At 42.0% G+C, this 16,030-nt stretch overlaps 1 protein-coding gene across 1 annotated transcript; it reads right to left on the bottom strand.

Moving 5' to 3' along the window:
* Positions 1-4,666: 4,666 nt before the first annotated feature.
* On the bottom strand, positions 4,667-15,555 carry LOC117268876 (uncharacterized). Its single transcript, XM_033645614.2, has 3 exons — positions 15,364-15,555; positions 6,512-6,659; positions 4,667-6,214 (listed from the first exon to the last, which is right to left on the bottom strand). The coding sequence occupies exons 1-3, from the start codon at positions 15,553-15,555 to the stop codon at positions 5,217-5,219; spliced, it is 1,338 nt and encodes a 445-aa protein (XP_033501505.2). The 3' UTR covers positions 4,667-5,216.
* Positions 15,556-16,030: the final 475 nt, after the last annotated feature.

The raw sequence follows: 16,030 nt of genomic DNA, 5'->3' as shown, positions 1-16,030 counted from the left end.
CCAATAGTCATATACTCACGTGGACACACTTTATTTTAAATTAAGCAGTAAAGCAGCAGCTGTATAATAGATTTATCTCTAAGATAAATTATCTATTTATGTTAGCGTACAAATACGACAAACACTAGGCTGTAGGTTATGTGGTATTTAAGTCCATTAACCCCTGCAAAGCGTTTTAGAGTACCGAGGTGAAGTTAGTTTGACGTTGGATATTCGGATATTCATTTTGGGTTCAACAGTGATTTCCTCTCATAGGCAGAAAATAGTGAGCAACAAAGAGAATGGCTAATACCCCCATACCCTATTACTGGACCCAGACACCCCACACCAATGTAGAATGGTTTTGCCAAGTGGGCCTAATAAGGCACACCTCTTTATAAATGGGTTTCATGCTCTATTTTATCTATTATCCAACGGCAAACTAACTTCACCCGGAGTCACATGCAGTGCACCCTTGGAATAACTTGGTCTTGCCATGATCTGAGAAAGTCCCTATTTGCGTAGAATATTAACTTGACTTTTGACACTTTCACTTAGTTCCGATGTTATGTTTCCTACCAGCACAATGCTACCGAGTAAACAATGATCTGCTGGAAACTACAAGCACAGCCACATTAATAAAAGGTGAACATTGAATGCAAGTTTAGTTACATGAATGACAGCCAGATGAGTACATCAAATCTACTTGTGCGTCATCTCAAGGAAATATGACCTTTTGGCCAAAGGAGTTGTGGTTATGTTGCAGGATCTTACTTGTTTCTTCACTGTACATGTTTGGTATACCATATAGCCTACCATGTGTGTTTTTTTCTGAACCGCCCTCAAATGCATTTATTGTTATTTCTAGGTTTACATAAAAGATGTGATTTTCAGTGTTGCCTATGAAGGCTACAACATGACGTTGCGTTACGTTTATGAAGTAGGCCTAACTGGATTTATACAGCTGCTGCTTTATTGCTTAATTTAAAATAAAGTATTTCCACGTGAGAATATGAATATTGGCTTTATCGACCTGTAGCACAACAATAAACGTTAGGTTTATGAATTAAGTGGATTTAAAACCGCTGGTTTTTGTATTGGAAAGCAGTGAGATTGTAAAATGTTCCTCAGTGCATGGACAGTGTGGTCACAAGTTGATCTGGCTGCCTCCCAATTTGAAGACATAGCTGGCTGTATGTTGTCGTATTTTTAATGGATCTGTCAGTGAAGTGCTGTTGTCATAGTGGTGCACCACGTTAATTATGCACATGTAATTTATTTTCCCATAATGAAGCGGGTTCGAATCCCGTGAAAATATTCTTTTTTACGTTTCACAGGGCTGAACGGTTCTTTAATATGGCACATGTTTATTTAGGCAGGCACCAGAGACGAAACTGTGTAGGCCTATTTAGAAAATTTATTCGAGATAGGAGTTAGATTTACAGGAAAAGCAACTTGGCCTCTTCCTGTTTTCAACATTCCGTCATAACAAGTGTGATTCAAACCGCGACTGAGTGTCGGTCCGTGACTGGGTTCCTCCAACAAGAGTCCAAAGACGGATCAGGTCGGCTATGTTTTGATATTGTTATGAAAAACTGAATAAAGAGGCCTTCGCGAGGACAGCTGCGTGTTCTCTTCCTGGTTGAAAACAGCTGTTGTCACTACGACAACCACAGACGCATTCGGCTGAAGGACCCAGTTAACAGGGTCGCGAGTAAATCCGAAACACCGGCAGAGTCTACTCGACAAACTTAGAAGTTTTACCTAAGTTTTCTTTTTCAGATGTCATAAAAAGTGTGGAGGCACATTCAAGCACAAAAGGCAACAAGTTGAACAAGGGTTACAAATTTTTCCACGAGGAATTTGTCCACAGTTTTCAAGGTAAGTACAGAGATATCGGTTGAACTGTTAGCTACAATGAGAAATCATTAGCGCGTCTACTGTAAGACATAGTTTATGTAAAGTATAAAGTATAAGAGGATATAGCCGACCATACTAAAGCATCATACTCTGTTTTGAGTGAAGCAATATGGCATCAGATTGTTGTGTTGATGGTTGTCAAAGTGAACGTCTTCTACGTAGCGACAATAGTATTAGCCGAATGCTAATGTAGCTAACATTTTTCCCTTACGTGTGTGTTTGTGTGTGATCATAGTATCAAATGTACTAGATGGGCAGGTTTTTGTGAGGGCTAGATGCTTTAAATCCATGAAGAAGAACGAGGAGCCTCACAAACTAGAGGTTTGACCATAGAGAGTGCCAGTTGCCAGTTGGCATAAGCTCCAGGTTCTTATTGCTTCCTACTGTTCTTGCTGCCGTTGCAGTACTTCTGTGCACTTGCTGCAGTTGCGGCTCTTTCTACGAAGTTCTTACACAGCTAGAAGTGTGGAAAAGTTCACACACACTCTTGTTTGTTTGTGTGGCCTTGCTAGCCCCCAGGAGTGCTGCGTTTTATGTTATTTGATTAGAGAGGGACAAAATATATTCTCCAGCAAAAGTCACAGCCTTGACTTAGCTCTTTTTCTTTCATCTCTTTCCATACTTCTATTTCATCTCTCTCTATAGGCTTTTACTTCATGTTACTGTTGACAGTGATGCAATGTTATGATATTATATATAATTATTATCTTTTGTTGTGTGTAGATATCATTGGCCACTGACAGTGGAAGTTTGATGGCTTATTCCTGCAGCTGCGTAGCTGGTAAAGGCTTCTGCAACCACGTAGTAGCCCTCCTTTACCAGACTGCACACTATTCACAGCTCAGTTTGCCGACTGTTCCACCACCCCTGGCCTGCACAAGTGATTTACAACGCTGGCATAGACCAAGAACACAGGTGGGTGTAAGATAAGTGAAATCAAGAGTAGAATATTTTCATTTAGAGCGTTATTTTCATGATCATGTTGTGTATTTACTTTGTTTTCACATTATTTAAGGACAGGTGTTTAAGTACTGATCCACACACACACAGTCATAGCACATCCTGCAAAAGTGATCACATTTTATTCTAAATTTTAAGGGAATCCATCCTGAACCTGTGAATGACGTGGTGGTGCAAAAGCCAACGACGGTGGGCAAGAGTGGTCTTAGCTCCACATTGTACCAGGCATATTCAGGTGATAATTTATAGTCATTTTAATGTTGCTTTGAAACTATGATGCTGATTTCAATGGTTATGACTTACTATTTGTCAACCCCCTAATGAAATGTTATATGGCAGCATTTCAGTGTCACAAAACTTTCATAGAACAATTATTATGGTTAGAAAATAGCTTCTATTACAAAGCCATTAAACAGGAGCAGAAAGAGAGTTGTTATTAGAGTACATATAAATTTAGAGCAGTAGTTGATTAGACAGGCTGCAAATTTGAGTACTTGCCAACAGTAGCACTTGCCTAACTCTCCCTTTTTTTCTTCTTTAGGACCATTTCCTGACCCTGATATGATGGCATCTGGAGCCAAGCTACGCCAGGAGCAACCCCAGCCTCTCATTGCTCTCGTATTAGATGGCATGTCTGAGATAGAGCTGACTCCATCTAAATTTGGGCCTGTCCCACAAGGATCCCCGCTGTCATATCATTGCCCACCTGAAAAGTCCAGTGACCTTATCCTGCACCACTTGGCTCCTGAATTCCTGGGTCTTCCTTTTATGCAGCATACTTTTTCCAACTTGCACTTTGTTCCAACGTTGCATCAGCTCATGCACCTCCAGTCACTCCAAGTGTCACCACAAATGACCAGTGAAATTGAGAAGGGAACCAGGCAGCAGTCAAAATGTCCTGCATGGGCACAGTTACGTCAACCACGGTTAACTGCCAGTCGCTTTCGAGAGGCCTGCTCTTCCTGGGAGGGAAGTGTGGACCCAGAGTCTGCAGCAAAGGCCCTCGCTGTCCAAATGATAAGAGGCTCCAAAAAGCAAACTGCTGCAATGAAGCGGGTCTCCTAATGGAGTCAGAGGTCCTGGAAAGTTATGCTGAAGTAATGCGAGTTAATGTGCTCCCTGCTGGATTTGTCATTCACCCAGAAGCACCACATCTCGGGGCAAGTCCAGATGGTAGGGTGTATGATCCTTCAGAGTCACCACCATTTGGACTTGTTGAAGTGAACAGCACCACTGAACACGATGCTTCGCAGGTTGCTCACCTTAAAAGGGAAAATGGCTCTGTCAGTCTGAGGCTTGGGACAGTTAGCAGTAACCAGCCTAGAGTGGTGTGACTTTGTCACAGACACACAGATAAGTTTGTCTGTTGAAAGAATTTGGCAAGATGATTCATTCATAATCAAAATGAAGGACAAATTAGACCTTTTCTACTACAACACATACATGAATGTTTACTTGGAATCACACTGAATTGTTTAGGACTCTCAATAGATGTCTGATGTAATTTACTGTGAATAATTTTAATTAATCTTTTGTTTTTACTCATTTTATATTTTACATATTAACTAATTAATTAGTTGATTTTCATCTTTGCACAGTATAAAATCAAAATGTTGATGTTTATCGAATCAGTTCATGTTCATCTACCTGTCTACAGCATAACACCTTGCTCATGGCACACAAGGCCCAAAATGATGATGCTCCCACTTACCTACTGACTGTGAAATGTGGTGAATTGATTCAATAAATCAGTTGTTTAATCAGTTGTTGTTGGTTCATTTCAAGGAAAGTAAAGGATTCAAAGTAAGTTGACCATTATAATTTATTATGAGGTAACATAACTGACATGCATAGCAGTACTGATCTGGGCACCAATTAATTTATTGACAAAGCATCTTATCGGAAGGTAAAATTTCACACATTCTGATGAAATAATTACAGGTTACTTTGTGTTAGATTTCATTTCTGTTACACTGAACCACAACATTTATATATAAAAATACACAACATGTACATCTTTGAAAAAAAATGCTCAAAACTACTTGGTCAATATGTTCACATTCAAATTTATCATTTGCTGTTGATCCTCTCAGCAACCTATTCACCAATTAATTAATTGACAAATCATCTCATCTGAAGGTTTATTTTCACACATTCTGATTAAATAATTACAGGTAAATACATTTATATTACATTAAGTGTTACTTTCTGTTGGATTATTGCTCATTTCTGTTACACTGAACCACAAAATTTATATATAAAAATATACAACATGTACATCTTTGAAAAAATGCTCATAACTACATTCAAATGTATAATTTTTGTAGGTTGCTGGGGCTGTTGATCCTCTCAGCAACTTATTCTTCATAGGACAAAGGTCCTTGAAAATTAACCATAACACAACAGTTGTGCCAGATCTGGTTGACAGTGCCCATCAGAGTGAGTGGTGCAGGTGAGTCCCAGATGTGGTTGGACTTAACTCTGCCTATTACCCCCTCAACTACTATCCTGAGACGGGCGATGGCTTGTGTTTTCTCGGTTTCCTCTCTTGTAAATTGAGCTGAACGCTTGAAGGGTGGAATGATGAGTTTTGCTCCAACATTAGAAAGTAGATCTTCAATGAGAAAGCCTTTGTCAGCCATCACTTCGTTACCTGGCTCAAGTAAGGGAAGGATTCCACTGATCTTTGTTATCTCCTTGTCAGAGATGCTTCCAGTGTACAGGGGCGAGACAAACGTTACCAAACCATTGGGAGCGACTCCGATCAGTCCCTTCAAGGTCGTCCTGTTTTTGTAGTGGGAGAACATTTCTGATTGCAATGTTAGTGAAGAGGCAGTCGCCACAGCAATTCCAGTGCAGTCCAGTATCACACGGACATTGGGACAGTGCATCTTAAATTTTGCTGGCATGACAGACTTCACCTTGTCCATGCGCACCCAGAGAGGAAGTGACCCCAGCATCAGGAAGAGATAGTTGGCCCAGGTGATGGTGACTCGACTCACGGTGGCTACACTGACCTCAAACATGTCAGCAATGAGCTGCTCTTTCATCCCAACCGCTACTCGCATAGAGTACATTAGAAACTCATCGATTAATGGCATCCTACGAGAGGGGCTGGGTGTGATGTCTGATTGACCTATCCTCTTTGCCTTGCTCCAGTAGGCCAATCGAGAAGCAGATGGTGCAATGGACTCCCAGAAGATCTTAAACACACGTTCAGATTGAAATTTTGTGCAAAATCGTAGCTGGTCGTTGGACGCACAATATCGGCTGAAGAGGGCAGGGGATGGTAAGGTTACCTCCTTCAGCTTGGCTTCCAAGTCCTGGATATAACCCACTGCCTCATCACGAACACCTATAGTGATTGAAAAGAAAGACAGAAACTAATTCAGCCCTTCATTCATACAGTGAGATAATACCTAAGTATTCAGTAGCTGTAATGTCATCTAATAATCTATTATGATGATTGTTATTAAATATGAACTTTTAGCTGTCATCATCTTTTATCACAGGTATTGTGTTGTCTGGTTTTGTACTATGTGTCTTGTATATGGACCTGAGTCTGTAATCAAGTTTAACACAACACAACACCACACAACATCACACAGCACAACATAACACATTCTGGCATACTCGAGGTAGAATCTTTCACCTGGTGGGGGCGGCGTTGCATAGTCGTGGTCGAGTTTCGCCACCTTCGTCGCTATTTCGTTGTTCTGGGCCGTCAAAGACAGCACAGACAGCCGCTTGTTGGATCTCTCATAAACAGACTCTCTTTTTGGATGAGATGTAAAGTTGTTCTAAGGGAAAAGACTGGGAACAGCCCCAGGTATTAAGCGGCTAACACTGCAGCCCAAGATGTAATCCTCAGACGTGAAGTGTCTGCTACAGACATACGTGCTCCCCTTCTTAATGACGAAATTCGGTCCTTCCTCCTGCCGGATCGCCTGACTCCATTTGCTTCTAACATCGCTGTCAACCGGGACAGAATGAAAAGAAAGATACGGCTGTTTTTGGGCAGAGCAAGAACAGCCTGGTACACTGCAGAAACTTTTGTTTCTTGCTTCCGCCATTCTCCATAGAAAGCGGAAGTTGCTTTACATGTCGTCTACGTATTTCCGGTCAAAAAATGCGGAAGTGTGTAAAAGGTCTATTGAGGCGCGAAACAAGCTAAAATGGTAACGGGGGCAAATGCGTCCCGTATAAAAGTGCTTTTTTTCGCCACTGACCGGTTCAGATCGCCAGTGCTATCTCTGTAGATAGCATGTTGTAGCAGCCCTGGGGCAGTGGTGAGTGTGAATGAGTGGAGTCAGCTGTCAGTCAGTGTTGGAGCAGAGAGGGGGAGGGCTGCCCCGCTGGGTACTGCAAGTGAGTATGTGTGTATGACGTGTGTGTGTTACGCTAGAAGAGTCAGAGTTTGGGACGGAGTCTTTTACGTGCTACCCCCTGGAGTGTTACAGGAGTTTTTGGAGTGCTCAAATAAACGGGCCTTTTTCCCGAACGCAAGAACAAGATGTCGTGCAACACCCCGTACAGCTTTCACAGGCTACCTTTGTTGGACGGCGAGATGCTGAAGTTGTGGCGAGTTGTGCTACAAATGGATGCTAACACTCCTGTCCAGACACTGCGCCTTGCAGACCATCGGGTCTGCAGTGCTCACTTCTCCCAAGATGACTACTGCCAGCCGAAGAAGAGAAGACATCCAATCCCAAAACACCTCTTCCTCAAGAAAACGGCTGTCCCACGAGTAGAGAGAGCTACAGACACAGTGGAGCAAAGCTCGTGACATCACACAGCCCAGAGGTAAGGGAAAGGCTAGTATGCTATTTACAGAGATAGCACTGGTGATCTGAACCGGTCAGTGGTGAAAAAACACACACTTCATACACACATACTCACTTACAGTACCCAGCGGGGCAGCCCTCCCCCTCTCTGCTCCAACACTGACTAACAGCTGACTCCACTCATAGCACTCATAGCACTGGTGATCTGAACCGGTCAGTGGCAAAAAAAAGCACTTTTAATGCACAAATTTATACAGGAGGCATTTGCCCCCGTTACCGTTTTAGCTCGTTTCGCGGTTCCAGTTGCATCCGCCTCCCTCAATACTGAACCAATTTTAGAAGAGAGAGTTGTACCTATGAATGATACACACACATACACATGGGGAAATAGGGCCCAGGTTGAAAAATACCGAAGTTGTCCTTTAATTTTGAACCATTCAGAACATTTCAACCAAAACTAAATTGGTTCAGCACTTGAAAGTTGGTTCTTAGCTGTAACCAAAAAATAGCAGGTTTTTCTTGAACAAAAGTGTTAACCATGATGACATCAGTATGCAAGTCATACTCTACTGGTTTGAAAGAGAGGATGGAGAAGGCAACAATACAGAGGTGAGAAATCATTGGAGAAATAGCATGCAGTGGATTCAATAATAGTTGATCCCTGCGATTTTGCTTGTACTTTTTAATTTTTTGTTGTGCATTATGCAGCATCCTCCGTTGATGACACATTCTTGTTTACAATGGTTCTGCTTAAAACTGGTGGAAACTCAGGCTTGTTCGCTAGATAGGACCAAGGTTCAAAGAATCTTGAATGGAACTGTTTAAAGATCCAGAGCTAATCTGGTGGAATAGGGGTATTGGAGAGTGGAGGGAAAGTGGGCGGGAAGGAGCAGGGGATTTAAATTGAATACATCTGCCTCCATTCACTTTCGACCGCCAGTTGCAGGATTAGCGCAATACTGCTTTTGACAGATCTTCAGATATACCTGCAAACTCCTCTCTGAGAGGTGAAGGCTTCTGCAGATAATTGCAATATACTGGCAAGCACTTTCAGCTGCATCAGTTTCTGTCTGTGATCTGTATCATAATATAATTATTAGAAACCCCAGGAAGAGCAACTGAGGAGAGATCCCTCCTCCATGATGTCTGTCTGTCCTTACTAAACATAATAAATTTAGTTCCCACCCAATGACCCCAAAGACATGTTAGTTATCGCTGCTCACTGGTCTGTATAGTTAAGCCTTGCCATAATAGCTTATCATAGGGCTTAGGAGGTTATTCACTGAGTGCTGATCCTTTCTCTAGAGCACAAACTTGTGTTTATTTGAATTCAGAATTAGCCCAGCTAGTGACTGCTGTGAATAGGGCAGCTGACAACAAGGGAAAGACCATGTGACCGCTTGGAAAGACAGCTGACAGGAGGGAAAAGACCCCAAAGGTGCTGGCATGGGCTAGCAACCCATGGTAGCAGTGGTGAGGCCTAGCAGCCTTGCTACAACCAAAATTAGCTACAGCCAACATAGGGAAAATACCCCAAGAGTCAGCGAGAGCTGGGGTGGAAAATGACTCACAGGTGGATTACACGGTAACAGACACTGGAACGGACACGACTATGCATTGGATCTGTGACTCAGAGTCAGCGAGAGCCGGGGTGGAAAATGACTCACAGGTGGATTACACGGTAACAGACACTGGAACGGACACGACTATGCATTGGATCTGTGACTCAGTGAAGGATAGGGGCACGGACCTATCCACCAGAGCTAGAATTAGCAGCACTCAGGGCAAGGCAAGTGCATCTGTATAGGATAAAAGTAGCACAGTTGAGAACAAGATGCTTCAGGTTTGTCCTTGTGGCTGGCAGAAAATAACATCACTAAAAGGCCTCAGAACTGATCAGGGAAAGAAGAAGTGTGTGGCAAAGAAAGGGCAGAGTAGCCGCATTGATCAGTACTTCCTAAGAGGTCAGTTGAGTCAGTCGGATGAAGTCCAATGGCAGGTAGAAAACCACAGTTCGCAGGATATCAGTAACACTGTCACTGAGGAGGAGGAGGGGGTAGTAAGAGAGGATGCAGATGACACTGAGGTCAGTATGCCAGTCAGAGAGAGAAGTTAATGGAGATTTGTCAGTAATCTTAAGTAGGCTTAGAGGAAATACAGTAGAAAGGTCAGAAAAGATGGGAGATATAATTTACTCATATGGTGCAGAGAGGTTCGGGGTGCATGAGAGAAAGAGGGGTGAGAGGGCACAGTCAGGTAAATCTAGGTGGCAAAGAGAAATAGAGAAGTTAGTTAAGGAAAGGAGACAGTTGAGAAAGCAGTGGAAAAAGGCTACAGAAGAAGAAAGGGAGGGAATTAATGTGCTGCAAGAGGAGTTGAGAAGCAGGCTAGCAGTTCTTAGAAGGGCAGAGCATCTCAGGAAAAAGAGGAGGAAGAAGGAACATGTAAGGACAGTTTTTTTCAGAGACCCTTTTAAGTTTGTTAAAGGATTGTTCAGCCAGGAAAAGGGAGGGCAGCTCAAAGCAGAAAGGCTAGAGGTTGAAGAATATCTGAGAAATATATATTCAGATTTAGAGAAGAATAGGATAGTACGTTTCCCACCCGATATCCCTCCATTAGGAGGGATAGAGCATGAGATGGATGTCAGGCCACCTAGGTGGAAGGAAGTTCAGGAGGTGGTCAGGCGTGCAAAGGCTTCTTCGGCCCCAGGGCCTAATGGAGTCCCCTACCGGGTTTATAAAAGTGCACCTGATATCCTTAAATTTTTGTGGAAACAGCTAAGAATAGTTTGGGAGAAACAAATTATCCCAAGAGCATGGTGTAGGGCAGGGGGTGTCCTTATTCCTAAGGAGAAGGAGTCTGTGGACCTTAGCCAATTCCGGATGATTTCTCTCTTGAATGTGAAGGGAAAGATTTTCTTTAGTGTAGCAGCGAAGAGATTAGCTAGCTACTTAGAAAGGAATAGCTTAATAGATACTATGGTGCAGAAGGCAGGAATACCAGGTTTTGCAGGGTGTTTAGAGCATACTAGCATGGTCTGGCACCAGATTCAGGCAGCGAAGATTAAGAAAAGCAACTTGCATGTAATATTTTTAGATCTTGCAAATGCGTTTGGTTCAGTACCGCATAGCCTCATTTGGAGTGCGTTTGACTACTTCAAAGTGCCACAGGTAGTTGTTAACTTGGTGAAAGCATACTTTCAGGATATTAGATTGTGTCTAAGTACGGCAGGTTTCACAACAGGTTGGCAGAGGCTAGAAATAGGCATCATGGCAAGATGTACAATTTATCCATTAGCATTTACTATGGCAATGGAAGTAATCATCAGAGCTTCTAAGTGGGTGGTTGGTGGGGAGAGACGGCAGAATGGGTTGCATCTTCCACCAGTTAGGGCTTACATGGATGACATGACACTGGTGACCACAACAATGCCATGTACAAAGAGGCTACTAGAGAAGGTAAATAAGAACCTCAAGTGGGCCAGCATGAAGATCAAGCCTAGTAAGTCTAGAAGCTTCTCGATATGTAGAGGGAAGTTAAGTGATAGGAAGTTTTTCATAGATGATGAGGAAATCCTAACAATGAGGGAAAAGTCTGTTAAGAGCTTAGGTAGGTGGTACAGTGTAGAGTTGAATGATAAGGAACAGGTGGTGAAATTTAGAAAAGATGTGGCTGAAGGACTGGATAGAATAGATAAATCAGAACTTCCAGGAAAGCTGAAGTTGTGGTATTTGCAATTTGGGCTATAGCCTAGGTTAATGTGGCCATTGTCAGTTTATGAAATTCCAATATCATCAGAGCTTCTAAGTGGGTGGTTGGTGGGGAGAGAATTGAAAGGTCGGTTGTCTCTTATATTAGGAAGTGGTTGGGCGCTCCTAGGTGCCTAAGTAGTGTTGCATTGTATGGAAAAGGGATTCTTCAGCTGCCAGTATCTAGTTTAACAGAGGAATTTAAATGTACCAAGGTCAGGACAGAGCTCTTGTTTTCTGGGAGTAAGTACGTGGTAGTTAGTGTGGTTCCAAATCCAACCAAGGGGAGGAAGTGGAACCCAAGATCGACAGTTCAGGAGGCAGATGCTGCAAGGTGAGTGTGCTTGCTGATCGTGAGTTTATCTATCTCCTTTGACTTTAGTTTATGTTGGAGTTATGCTATATAGCGTGTGAAATAGAGTATGGTATGAATGTGCTAGGAAAGGTAGTATCAGCACTGCTCCTACCTGGAGCTCACATGTACGGAGCCTGGGTTTGGTTGAAGGTGGCAGTGCTGTTTGGGCTGAGAAAGCCATGCGTAAGTAAGGTAAAGGAGGTTATTGGGTTGGTGCGGGGAGCAGTGAGACCTAGCATTAGGGGAGTGTCTCTGGGACGCCAGAGATCACTGTCTAGCCTCCTGGAGGTGTTGTGGGACCAACTAGACGAAACACTGGTGAAAGGAGGTTCCCACCCGATAACCTCAAAGACATGTTAGTTATCACTGCTCACTGGTCTGTATAGTTAAACCTTGCCATAATAGCTTATCATAGGGCTTAGGAGGTTATTCACTGAGTGCTGATCCTTTCTCTAGAGCAGAAAACTTCTTGTGTTTATTTGAATGAATACAGTAATCCATATGACAAAATGATATGTAAAGAGAGACAGAGCCAAGAGAGACGCAGGGCAGACAGTGATGACAATGGCTACAATAACATTAATGTTAGTAATAATAATATAATAATAATAATAATAACAGTAATTGTGGTACCATATGTTGTAAGTATTAATATATAGTAGTATATGTAAGAGACAATAATAATTGTATGTGTATTATAATAGTAGAAGTGTTACTAATAATAACAGCAGCAGTAGGAGGCATCAGGCAGGACCACGGCAGCAGCGAAATCACAACACATGATCCAGGCATAGCTGTGATGCGGGGGAACCTGCAAGACAACGGAGCACAAAGGCTCTGGAGAAGAAGCCAAATAAGTGACATGCAGTAAAGCCAAGTTAGAGATATGCAGTAATAGGATGTGAATGTTAGCAAGTGAAGAAGAACCAGCTTTACAGAAACTGAGGAGAGAGCGAAAGGGAGAAAAGGGGCTGATGTATTATAGGAGGTCACCTGGCAGACTAGGCCTATATCTGCCTAACTAGGGGCTGGTCCAAGGCAAGCCTGAGCCAGCCCTAACTATAAGCTTTATCAAAAAGAAAAGTCTTAAGTCTAGTCTTAAATGTGGAGACGGTGTCTGCCTCCCGGACTGCAACAAGAAGATGATTCCACAGGAGAGGAGCCTGATAGCTGAAGGCTGTGGTTCCTGTTCTACGTTTGGAGACTTTAAGAACCACAAGTAACCCTGCATTCATAGAGCACAGTGTTCTAGTGGGATAATATGGCACTATGAGCTCTCTAAGATATGACGGAGCCTGACTATTTAGAGCTTTATAAGTTAACAGTAGGATTTTAAATTCAATTCTGGATTTTACAGGGAGCCAGTGCAGAGAAGCTAAAACAGGAGAAATATGATGTCTTTTCTTAGTTCCTATCAGTACACGTGCTGCTGCATTCTGGATCAGCTGGAGAGTTTTTAAAGACTTATTAGAGCAACCTTATAATAGGGAATTGCAGTAATCCAGCCTTGAGGTAACAAATGCATGGGCCAATTTTTCTGCAACTTTTTGGGACAGGATAGGTCTACTTTTTGCATCACGACTCAAATTAAAGAATGCTGTCTGTGAAGTTTGTTTTATATGGGGGTTAAAAGACAAATCTTGATCAAATATTACTCCGAGGTTTCTTACGGTAGTGCTAGAGGCCAGAGCAATACCATCCAGAGAAACTATATCTTCAGTTTCTGAGGTGTTTAGGGCCAAGAACAATGACTTCAGTTTTGTCTGAATTCAACATAAGGAATTTGTAGCTCATCCAGGTTTTTATGTCTTTAAGGCACTTTTGAAGTTTAGTTAATTGATCCTGTTCTACTGTCTTTATCAATAGATATAATTGTGTATAATCTGCATAACAATGGACGTTAACATAGTGATTTCTAATGATGTTATCTAAGGGAAGCATATGTAAATTGAATCGCACTGGTCCGAGCACAGAATCTTGTGGAACTCCAAAACAACCTTTAGTATTTAGAGATGATTTGTCATGAACATGAACACACTGAAATTGATCAGATTAATAGGATTTTAACCAGCTTAGTGCAGAACCTTTAAGGCCAATTAAATGTTCCAGTCTCTGTAGCAGAATTTGATGGACAGTTGTGTCAAATGCAGCACTGCGATCTAATAAAACAAGTACAGAGACAAGTCCTGTGTCTGAAGCAATCACAAGATCATTTGTAATTTTACTAGCGCTGTCTCTGTGCTGTGATGCACTCTAAATCCTGACTGAAATTCCTCAAATATATTATTGTCATGGAGAAAATCACACAGCTGGTCTGTGACTACTTTCTCAAGGATCTTTGAAAGAAAGGGAAGATTAGATATGGCTCTACATTTGGTTAACACCTCTGGATCTAGGGTGGGCTTTTTCAGAAAAGGTTTAATTACAGCTAGCTTTAAGGATGTGGTACATGGCCTGTTAATAAAGATATATTTATCATTGCTAATATAGAAGTGTTAACTAAAGGTAAAACTTCATAGTTTAGTTGGGATGGGGTCTAAGAGACAATGTAGTACAGCGGATAAGTTCTCAAATTATGAGGAACTGTGCACTTTTTGAAAAAAGCATGAAGTTTCTGCCATAGTTAGTACATACCATAAGGTTTATTTTCAGATGTGGAGGGAAGTCAGATTTGACCTGTGAGGCCCGGGAGAGGTCAAATTCAAGATGGCCGCCAATAATATTCAAATATGCTTAACTTTGGAACCAAACACAATAGAAAAATATTTAAGGTGTCATTTCCAACTAAGTTTAGGGTTCCCATTCAGTTAGTGATACTCTTGAGATCAATGGAATTCAAGAAAATGCATTTAGGTTAAGGTCAAGGTATAAATTTGCCTTTTCCCCTCTTTTTTTAAATTTTTTTTTAATGACCCCCAAAAATATTTCAATTACTTTTTACTCTCATGTATTATTCAGTAATTAGTTATCATTTACTGGGATGTGTGGTTATTTTTCCTGCTAAGCACATTATTATCAGCAGATGGCCCTCTAGATCATCAGTAGCTAATGCCAGTAGCGATGTAGTCAGTAGGCAACATGATGAGTACAGTACAGTATGCACAAGTGACGAGACAGAGAGCACTTCTGACATAAATATCCTACCAGGTAAACTGACTGACTATGTACAGACAATGGCCGCGTTTCCCAGTTAAGAGCGATCTTAAGACTTAAGAGCACAGTTAAGAACGTCTTTGGTATGAAGGGTTGCTAAGATACGAGTGTTTCCCAGATGCATTCTTAATGCCCTTCTAAGGATCGCTCTTAAGATCGCTCTTTAAGAAGCTCTTATCAGGAGCTGTCCGCTACCGTGGTGCTGAAACAATCGATGTTAGGCAAATCGATCACCCACCACTTAATCAGCGCATAAGTCACACATAGCGCTGCTTCCTAACGCACTAATTCCCTGCTGCTCATGTGTATGTGTGTTCTAATAATTCTAATGAAAAACTAAGACGATAAATATTTGTTAATAACCTATTTTCATGATGAAAACAATACTACAGCTAAATAAGAAGTAGTCTTGGTAAGAGAATCATAAGGAAAAGTATTATATTTAAACAAAAAACACAGACACCTTGCTGAGGCTGGTGCTGTCTCCCACCACGTCCAGGAAGCTCCCCACTGCGTAAAAACGCAGCGCAGCCAGGCATTGCACCTCCGGGCTGAGGGCAAAATTGCACCAGGTTGCCCTCCTGATGTGTGGAGACACTTGTTGATGAGGCGTTGTATCTCGGTACTTCATTTGGACAGCTCGGTCTGACAGCATGTCGAGTGGTCTGAAGTGCTGACGCACAAATGCATTTACATATACGGTTTGGCCATGGTATCTCACACGTGTGATGTGGCAATGCCTTTATATAGAGTAGCGGGTGGAGCATCCATTGATGCGGTTCCAGCTGAGCTCAATTACACCTGTCAGTTGCCTGATATCAGAATGTCGCAGGTTTGGAGGGTGGATGTGTTTCTGTTGTGCCCTGATGCATTTTTTGGATGTGGTAAACTATCTTATATGTGCATACAGATGTGGGATATGTGCGGACAAATTATGATAAATGATAGTCATGATGATTCATTTTATTTCTGTGCCTGATGTGCACAGCACATACAGGAACACACTTGTTATTCCTCATACTTATTTTTCTTCTTCTTATTATTTTTCTTCCACCAGATTTCGGTGTGTAACTTGTGCCACAGCTTTGAGCGCACATAGGGTCTTCATAACATATAGATTCAAGATTCAA

Source organism: Epinephelus lanceolatus, chromosome 18, assembly GCF_041903045.1.
Source record: "Epinephelus lanceolatus isolate andai-2023 chromosome 18, ASM4190304v1, whole genome shotgun sequence".
NCBI lineage: Eukaryota > Metazoa > Chordata > Actinopteri > Perciformes > Serranidae > Epinephelus > Epinephelus lanceolatus.
The sequence above is the reverse complement of the archived record's forward strand: the minus strand, read 5'-3'. Positions and strand labels throughout refer to the sequence as shown.

Bases quoted from the DNA above. Each gene is read 5' to 3' on its own strand.
- LOC117268876 (XM_033645614.2), bottom strand. From the start codon at position 15,555: ATGCTGTCAGACCGAGCTGTCCAAATGAAGTACCGAGATACAACGCCT. The intron at 6,660-15,363 runs GTGTCTGTGTTT...CTTTTCCCTTAG, and splicing joins ACAGCACCAGCCTCAGCAAG to AACAACTTTACATCTCATCC. The intron at 6,215-6,511 runs GTGAAAGATTCT...CAATCACTATAG, and splicing joins TGCAACGCCGCCCCCACCAG to GTGTTCGTGATGAGGCAGTG.